A 9,825-nucleotide genomic window follows, 5' to 3' on the forward strand; every position below is an offset into this window, starting at 1 on the left:
TCACAGATTTTGATTTGTTGATTATTTGAGCTTAGAAACAAATGGAACTTGAGTAGCTTAATTTTATAAAGCCAAGTTTTAAGGGTTTTTTACTTCCTATTATTAAGTTCATTTATGCATAGAGACCGTTTACTTCATTTAGATTTGATGAATTGGATTTCTGGGCATGATTATTGTTTACCTCGTATGGTAACTTCCTAAATGTGTGAATATGTTATTGATCAGTAGCATTATTCATACTTGTTAGTTTTAGAAGTTGACAGGTGTGATAAGTTATTATATCTTGTTGCTACTAAAAGATATTACAATACATATACATTTATTAAATTTTCTATGTAGCAACATATTTTGATAGGATGGTAAATTTAGATTTTTTTCATTCTACTTGCTCGTATCTCTTTCGAAAAAAGAGAAAGATTATTGAGAGAGATTATAGGCTTTTGTATCATAATTAAAGATTCAATTCAAATTGTACCAAAACTTCACATATAATAATAATAATATATTTAATAATATCCATCGAGAATACTATTAATTTTAAAAAATAATTATTTAAATTTAAAATTATATTCATATACAAAAATATATTTTTTTATAAAATATCTTTAATTTAAAAAAAAAGTCTATATGAACATATTATAAATAAATAAAATTAATATCTTATTTAAATTTAAAATAATAATAGTAAATTAATTAACCACAAATAAGTAGATAAAAAATAAGATGGTTGTATCAATTTTATTATTTTTTCTATTTTTTATCCATTTTAAATAGTAATAGTAATTAAATAAAATATAAATATATTAGAAATCGCAATAGCTTCCACACCATTGGAGAAGGTGGAAAATCTTTCGATTAATGATGCTACATAATCTATTTGAAGATTTATCGATTAACTTATACTTACTAATTTGTTGAAACTTTGATGTCTCTTTTTTCTCAACCACCTCCAACAATCTCAATATCACCCACACAACATAAATATCCGATAACATTTAAAACATGATAGAAAAATAAGATGAAGATGTTAGAGTATCAAGATCAACAATTTAAAATAAAAACTTTAAAGATTAACAAACATTAATAATTGAATAAATACCCAAGATCCGAGAGGATTGTATGATTGTGTTATCATTAACATGTAAATTAATCAAATTTGGATATATGAATTGGAATTCATTGAAAATTGAAATTGAAATAATTCAGAGAGAAGAAGAGAAAAAAAAAGAAATTAGAGTAGAGGAAAATGTGAGATTAATAGATAATGTTTAGAATATATATAAATTTACAAAGAGATGTTTATCTATATTTAAATAATAGTATCTTATAGATATCTCATTTAAATTTGAAAAATTACATTTATTATTATTATAATCTATAAAATAAATAAAAAAAATTAGATTAAATGAGAAAATAGAGAGTGGTTTGAAGAGTTTTTAGAGTGTCACATCATCTCCTTGGTGTTTTCCTTTATATATATATAGATTTATTATTATTATTATAATCTATAAAAAATTATACTAAATGAGAAAATAGATAGAGTGGTTTGAAGAGTTTTTAAACTGTCACATTATCTACTTGGTGCTCTCCTTTATATATATATATATATATATATAGAGAGAGAGAGAGAGAGAGAGAGAGAGAGACATTGGATATATGAATTGGAATTAATTGAAAATTGAAATTGAAAGAATTGAGAGAGAAAAATAGAAAAAAAATTAGAATAGATAAAAATATGAGATTAATAAAGAATGTTTATAATATATATATATTTACAAAGATATATTTATCTATATTTAAATAATAGTATCTTATAAATATCTCATTTAAATTTGAAAAATTACATTTATTATTATTATTCTAATTTATAAAATAAATAAAAAAATTAGATTAAATGAGAAAATAGATAGAGTGGTTTGAAGAGTTTTTAGAGTGCCACATCATCTCATTGGTGCTCTTATATATATATATATAGGGAAATTTTCCAATAGGGGCTTCACTTTAAGCCCTATAGGTGGGGCTCTTAGTGTTCTCGACCCGTGAATAGTTTTCGGCACAATTTTTTTATGATCGTGTATATTGTAGCTATTTAGAGCATTTTGCAAATTTTTATAAAATTCTGAATAGTTTACAGTACCGAAAACTAAGTTCAAACATGTTGTTGCACGCGTGACTATTTTTTTTTTTATGTGCGTGGAAAGGCCCTATATATATACTAGATAGGGCTTAAAGTGAGAGCCCCAATGATAGGGCTTAGAGTGAAGCATCTATATATATATATAGATATATATATATATATATTAGATACAAGCAATGTGCAATATGCACTTTTGCTTAGTTTTATTTATATAATTTATTAATTATTTTTATCAAATTTATATTAATGTCATATAAATATCATATTTTAATTAAATAATTTATTTATTTTTGTTTAAGTTTATGTTTGTTCTAGTTTTTGAATTTGGGAGTGACAACAAGAGATTATGTATTATATGTTTAATGTAATATTAAATATTATAAGTGGATTTTAAATTTAAGTTTCTTGCTAGTTTTTTTATTTTTTTAAATTTGTTGCCAATTCACAGTAGATTATATTATATGTTTAAAATGATATTATTCTAATAAGTGAGTTTAAGTTTAATTAAATTTTATTTAAGTTATAAAACGTATGATTTTATTATTTTTAAATAATTATCATTGTAAAATATCATATTTTAATTTGTTTAATTATTTATTATTTTTAAATAATTATCATTGTAAAATATCTAAAAAATATCATATTTTTAATTTGTTTAATTATTTATTATTTTAAAATAATTATCATTGTAAAATATCTAAAAATATATATAATATTTTAATTTTTTTTAATTATTTATTTTATTTTATTTAAATTTAATTGTTTACAAACTACCGTTAAATATAAGAATATTCTGTTAAAGTTAACATTAAAAAAATAAAAAATGGTTAAAACCGATAATTTTCGTTATCAACACACTTATTATATATAAGAGATATTAAATGAGAAAATAGATAGAGTGGTTTGAAGAGTTTTTAGAATGTCACATCATCTCTTTGATGTTCTCCTTTATATATATAAATTAAAAAAAATATGTAACTACTTACATTTTTTTTAAATTATTATATTATTATAATTTATAAAATGAATAAAAAATTATATTAAAAGAGAAAATAAATAGAGTGTTTTAGAAAATTTTAAAGTGTCACATCATCTTCTTGAAGCTCTCATTTATATAATATATAGATAGATATGATATTTTTAATAACATATCAAAAATAAAATGGATGCAATAAAACTTATTATTAATTAGTAAATTTAACAAAATAAAAAAATTCATGTGTTATTTGAAAACTAAACACTTCTGTTAGATTTTCCCTTGTTGGGATACTGAGACATCATTTTTACATATATTTACTAATTTATCAAAAAAATTCACTCTCAAATCTCTACACATGGTCGGAAAATGTCATTTCTTCAAATTTCTCGCCTCATTAAACTTCCAAAAATCTAAAAAAAAAAAACAAATTAAATCACATCCATTCTTAATAATTTTTATACACGACAAATACGGCATATTTACAATTAATCAATCAAATCAACAATAAATCTCAAATAGAATGTCAAGAACCTCTCTTTCTCTACTCCAAATGTTTTATTGTATCTACTTGATATCTTATTATGGTTCGCTGCCTTTATGTAATTGAAGACAATGGACATAATTTTTTTAAGAGGGTGATTTACCTGGCTAGAAAATCATGAACAATAGTCATGGTCGACTAAAGTGAATTTAGAACTCGTTTCAATATTGTCCTTCATTGGTATGTGTCATAGAAGTTTGACTGCTTTTGGTAAATTTTCTCGAATAGGTATGTCCAATATACGAAGTTCTTGACTGGCAATATTTCTAACTAAGCGGCCTGATTTGTAGAATCAAGTATAGTTCTTTATGCTTATTACACTAGACTCTCTAGACTTTTGTATAACATTCAAGACCACTCTAATGAAACTATTGTCCCCAAAAGGCAGTTCCTCCTCTGCTTGATTCATAGGTTAAAAACTTGACCACTGATTCAGAAGTCTGAACCGTGTATTGGTAATTTACATGTCCAGCCGCTACTAAGAACATGTTGTTTTCAATGTAATAAAAGTGAAGGTGATCAAAATTGATAATTTGTTTTGACTCATATGAACAATGCTGGCTCAGCAAAGTGGTCAGAAGCTAAGCTATATCACTTGTCAAGTTACAAATCCATAGATTCAGGTCCGGTTGAAGACTTTGATTTCTTATCCTTTTTCTTCCTCCCTCCATTCTTGTTCTTTTTCTTAATCTTTGGCTTCTCTTCTATAACTGGCTGCGTGCTCTCCAAGTGTTGAGCGAGAGCAGCCAGGGGATCCAACTGGAACGCAGGGTGGTTAAGAACCGTACTCATTTGCTTTGCTTCCTTCAATCTGAAGGCCAAATGAAACCAACCACTAAGCACAAAAAGTTTTGAAAAGCAATATGAAAGGGAAAAGCAAATAGATTTAGAAACTGACATTAGCTTTTGCCTAGATTTACAGTTCAGCTTGAACTCAGCTGGAGTGGGTTGCTGAGAATTTTTTAATTCGGGAAGGAACTCTGTAAGGGAAGAGAGATCATAAGGTTTCAGCTTCTTCTGACGGCTTCGAAGTTTCTTTTTCTGGTAGAAACATGAAACATACATTTTTCAACATATTGTATAGTGATAGTACTTATAAATGATAAATATAACCCAAAGAAGAACAAAAAAAAGCCTGCAAGAACAAATTGGCCCAAACAACAAACACAATTTTGCAACTCCAATAAAGAACCATTTAAAATCAGCAAGAAAATCATCAATACGCTATACATTTCCTGATGAACACAAAATATCAACGACGTTTCCCATCAATAACTTCAAAAATTGCAAAACAACATAAGTTATGAAATTATCAACATTCATATCCAAACAATATGAGGTGGTCATAGACTTAAACTGATTGACAACTACATTCTATTAAAAGTATTGAAGTTCACAGTGACATTTGCCTGTGTCGAATATATATATATATAAAATGAGGGCATTCAAATGACTCATTAAGAACAAAATTCTGACCTTGGCAATAGTCTTTTGGGCAGTCAAGGCGGCAACAGTATCCTTAACCTCTGCATTAAGAATTTAGAAAGAGACTAATAAGTAAGGTTCAATGAATTCAACATTATCAAACTATAATTATTATTTGTGTACTACATCTGACACCACAGTACAAACACAATACTGAAATTTAGAAAATCAATACTACTCCGTAATGAGTGGAGCCTTGAAAATAGGGTATGGATAAAACTACAGAAAATGAGCCAAACTCACTGGAGTAAAACTCAAGCTTCTTTTCAAACTTGCGATCGGCCTTACTCGATGAATCAGACCTGCATTCCATGTAAATAAGTACCCAGGAAGTTCATGATTTTATTTATCATTAATTAAAAGAAAATTCAAGCTATGACAGTAGTACCGTGAACTTGGCTTGCCCATAGCTGAAGCTTTTGAAGCTTTCTAAGCACAAAATATATGTATGTATCTATGTATAGATAAAATAGTGAAAGAAAATTATGGTTAGTGAAAAAGACAACAGAAGAACTTGGATTAAGCAAGCACAAAACAAAGAAAGAAATCAGGAAAGCAAATATATAAATACAAAAGAATTTACTATAAAACGAATGTGTGTCGAAAAAAGCAGTCAGGTTAGTGTTACGAAGTTTTATTTCTCTTTCTCTATGTCCACGGAGAGAAGGAAGAAGAACTCAGAAAGGGTTTTTCTAAATTGGTGGGAGAGCCTTACTGCTAATGGATCCCTCCAGGAACATTTTGAATTTGGACCCAAAAACTATGCGAAGTTTTGTTTTTCTTGAGTTTGGCCCCCATTTTCTTCTCTTTTTTTTTTTTACTATCTAGAATGCTAAGGAGATCCTTATCAAAGTGGTTTTCATGGCTATTAATCAATGTATAATAAGTCCTGTGGGCGTTTAGAAACTCCCTAAATTGCTTTCCCATCTATCCATGCATTAATAACTACAAGGTTTGATTGGCCTGTGATCCCAACAAAATCACCGCATTTCTTTAGCAACTAAATATGTAGGTGTTGAATGCTACATATTTCCATGGTGTTTCATTCTTAACTTGGTTAGAAGTATTCTATGGGGAAATAAAGCTCTGGTTGTGTCTTTATCAGAGAAGTAGAGTATGTAGACAAGTGAATATTTTCAAAATCCCTTCACAAAACTACTTTAAAACCTATGACAGCTCCTAACCTAATGTGTTTAGTATCAATTGAAGGATTTTAAATTTTTATTAGTTTAAGTGATGATAACCTAATCTAACACTTTAGTAACATCAAAACCTTCTTTTTAATGCATAGGCCACCAATACTCTCATGGCTTCTAATGACACAAAATCTGATTATATATAGACATGAACTGCCATTTAATCCATGGCCTTTACAAATTTACCCTTTTTCTCGTTACTTTCTCAATTGTTTGCATTCATTTTGTTTAAGCCATTGAATTATATATAATCAAACATTGAAGAATTAAGCCTCAAAAAAATGTTCCATTCCCACGTTCATGATCTTCCACCTCCTTTCCTTTCTAAATTGCTTTCATTTTCCCCACCCAATTATCAATCAATCAACAATATCATGACAACAACGGAAAAATATGGTGCCTACATCAACAATGTTCAAAAACTCAATGGCATTATAGATCTCATTTAAAAAAAAAAAGATAATTATTCATGCATATGTAGCTTCTTTCCAAAAAAAAATATATATAAAGAGAATAACATGTTCAAAGAAGATAATTCATAAAGTTCAAGATTCCCAAAGAAAAAAAAAATCTTTGTGTTTTCTTTCCAGGTAATTTAAAAATGCCAAGGATACATTTTGAGCAAATGGGTATCCTAAGAGTATTTTCTATAAAAAAATCGGCTAAGTTTGTTTAAATAACTTATGTTGTTCTAACTCTACACTGACCTCATTGAAAGATACCTTACCCTTGAGAGACATTCTCATGTGCAAAATTTTCACATCTCAAAACTAAAACCATAGTCCAATTGGATATGCATGCTAACAAAAATTAATCTACCATTCACTTCTCAACTCAAGCTGCTCTTGGTTTCAAATATTCTTCAGCTTAGCGGGAGAAAAATTAAAGGTTGAGGCTGCATAACCCAAAAGTTTTCTCTAGTCAGAGCCAAAGTTTAGCACATAATTTATAGCTTAAAGGCCTTTCTTTTAGGAAACTTAGTGGCTCATTCTATCAACAAATTTGTTTTTGTGTTAAACCATGCCTAGGTGTGCTTGCAGGGATATTTTAAAATTGCGTGGCACTATTATAGCAAGATTACAGATTCTTATATGATAAAGTGGAATTGGAGTTTTTATGTTTTGTTTTAGAGAAAGAAGAGGTCTTGATTCATGGATCTTTCTTCAAATTTAACATTGCCTTATGATAAATGCAACACCTATAGGGAAGTTTAAAGGTTCCTAAAGCCAAAGACTGTAAGATTTTCAATCATCACTCTTGTTTACTTTTGTATAGGCGAATAATGAAATCATTTTTTTCTTTAACCAAAAAAAAAAGTTATAGCAATTGCTATGAAGGTACCCAAGAGGAACTCCAACCTCAGACTTAGGTACCCAAGAGGAACTCCAACGTCAGACTTGTGGGAGCAAACCACATGCTTAACCATTTGAGCTAACCCTCTTGAGCCAAAATAATGAATTCATGGATCATTTATTTCTTTTCTATGGTCTAGTTTTGTAAATGCCAAGATGTTTTTCAGTTCAGAATCTAATGAATGTTAGCTTATTTGGTTAGAAAATAATAGAAGAACTTTTGGAGATATTAACGCCGCTGTCCCGCATTTAGTTAACAAAAAAAAATTGACATTTCAACAATTAAACAGTGGAGAAACATTATTTCAACAGCAACGCTGATTTAATTTAATTAATAACAGCAATTCATGGTTCACTATATAAACACACTGCTATGCAATTATTCTCCAAATTATGGCCAGCAAAGGTTATGTTCTTAAGGACAATTAATGTTTGCAGGCAATAATCATGACTAAACAAAACTGATCTTTAATTTATTAGTCTGTTATTTATGAATATTATCACCATACTTTGCCAGGCATGTAATATGTATATAAAATTAATATATGCAGTATATATATATATATATATATATATATATACATGTATACCAAAACTCATCCCAAAAATTTCAGGTGAGTGAGGCTTTTTTAATTTACAAATAAGATCATGTTATTCATATATGGGGGAAGAAAAGTATTCGGACAACTTACCAAAGAGTGGCCGGGAATGTTGGTGCTGTGAGACTGAGAGAGGCCGAGACGAGAGAGTGGCGGCCGAGAAGCTTGTTGAGATCGAGAGGCCGTGGCCGGTGCAGGTGGAAGGACGGCTGCCGTCCCCGTCGCCGAGAGAGAACGTCGATGGTCGTGTCGTGTGAGGTGTGAGAGTGGTGAGTGTGGTGGTCGTGTTTTCAAAAATAGATGACTGTTGGGAATTTTTCTAGGTTATAAGATTATATAAAATAATTTCTCAAATATATAAATATATATAATATAATTAATTAATTATTAATAATATATATTTAATTTAATTGCTGCAAAAATATAGATATTTAATAATAAAAAATTTAAATGATGGAAATAATCATTCCTCCTACGCTACGCAATTGCTTGTTTAGTCGGAGAATTCTCGCCCTTACCTTCATCACTATGTGAAGGAAGTTTCACCTGATTATGAAGTTGCTAATCAATCAAGTCAACACGCCATAATAAAATGGAGCTAATCACAACACAAGAGATAGCCAAAGGGAAAATTTCACTATTATGCATTACTAAATAATATTAGCATTAATTAGTTTTTCAAATTGGTTTTAAACTTCACCAAGTACCAAATATATCTCTCTAATTTTTTTCCACACAAACTCTCTCACTCTTTCTATCTCTCTGTTGCTCTCAATCCCCAAAACCCAAACCCAAACTGAAGCCAAACTCCAAAAAATAAAACACAGAATCGATCTCACCCTCTCTCTTTCTCCTCTCCGAAGTCGGCCACCCAAAACCCGTTGAACCTGTCGAACCAACGGCGGCAACGAAGCTCGAAACCCACAGCGTCAAACCCGTTAATCGAACCTATATTCTCATTAAGGTAAATTCTTGAACCCTCGTGATGATTGTTGTTGTTTTGATCCCTTTGAATCTGGTGGTGTGGAATGGGTATGGCAGTTCTTAGGTTTGGGTTTTTCTGTGGTTTTTTCTGGGTTTAAACAAGTAGCTCGATAGGTTTGATGAAGGTTCAATAGATGCTCGATTGATCTATGGTAATATATAAAACTAGCTCGATAGGCTTGATTATGGTTCGATAATAGGCTCGATAGGGTAGTTTGAATGGTTCGATGGTGGATCGATAGGAGCTCGTTGGATTTGTGGTATTAGATAAAAACTGCTTGATAGGTTCGATATTAGACTCGATTGTAGCTCGATGGTTATTTATGTAGACAAATTTTGCTTAGCTCGATAGGCTCGACACTGGCTCGATAGTCTCTATAGTTTTAGGTTGTTGATATTGCTCGATCGTTGTTCGATAGGGTATGTTGCAGGTCGATTATAGCTCGATAGAGCTCGATGACAACTTATTTCAGTTTTTTGATGATTTTTTTTTTAATTTTTTCCCAATTCTCTTTAACATTCTGTTTCTTACCAAAAAAATTTCGTGTTGCA

General features: G+C 29.5%; 1 protein-coding gene across 1 annotated transcript; it reads right to left on the minus strand.

Moving 5' to 3' along the window:
- Positions 1-4,026: 4,026 nt before the first annotated feature.
- Positions 4,027-8,613, minus strand: LOC133782931 (uncharacterized). Its single transcript, XM_062222402.1, has 6 exons — positions 8,383-8,613; positions 5,531-5,596; positions 5,386-5,444; positions 5,134-5,183; positions 4,556-4,698; positions 4,027-4,468 (listed from the first exon to the last, which is right to left on the minus strand). The coding sequence occupies exons 2-6, from the start codon at positions 5,548-5,550 to the stop codon at positions 4,261-4,263; spliced, it is 480 nt and encodes a 159-aa protein (XP_062078386.1). The 5' UTR covers positions 5,551-5,596; positions 8,383-8,613; the 3' UTR covers positions 4,027-4,260.
- Positions 8,614-9,825: the final 1,212 nt, after the last annotated feature.

Source organism: Humulus lupulus, chromosome 6, assembly GCF_963169125.1.
Source record: "Humulus lupulus chromosome 6, drHumLupu1.1, whole genome shotgun sequence".
Taxonomy (NCBI): Eukaryota; Viridiplantae; Streptophyta; class Magnoliopsida; order Rosales; family Cannabaceae; genus Humulus; species Humulus lupulus.

Coding starts and splice junctions, on each gene's coding strand:
- LOC133782931 (XM_062222402.1), bottom strand. CDS start 5,550: ATGGGCAAGCCAAGTTCACG. Junction 5,184..5,385: donor GAAGCTTGAGTTTTACTCCA/GTGAGTTTGGCT, acceptor TTCTTAATGCAG/AGGTTAAGGATACTGTTGCC. Junction 4,469..4,555: donor AAATCTAGGCAAAAGCTAAT/GTCAGTTTCTAA, acceptor TTTGGCCTTCAG/ATTGAAGGAAGCAAAGCAAA.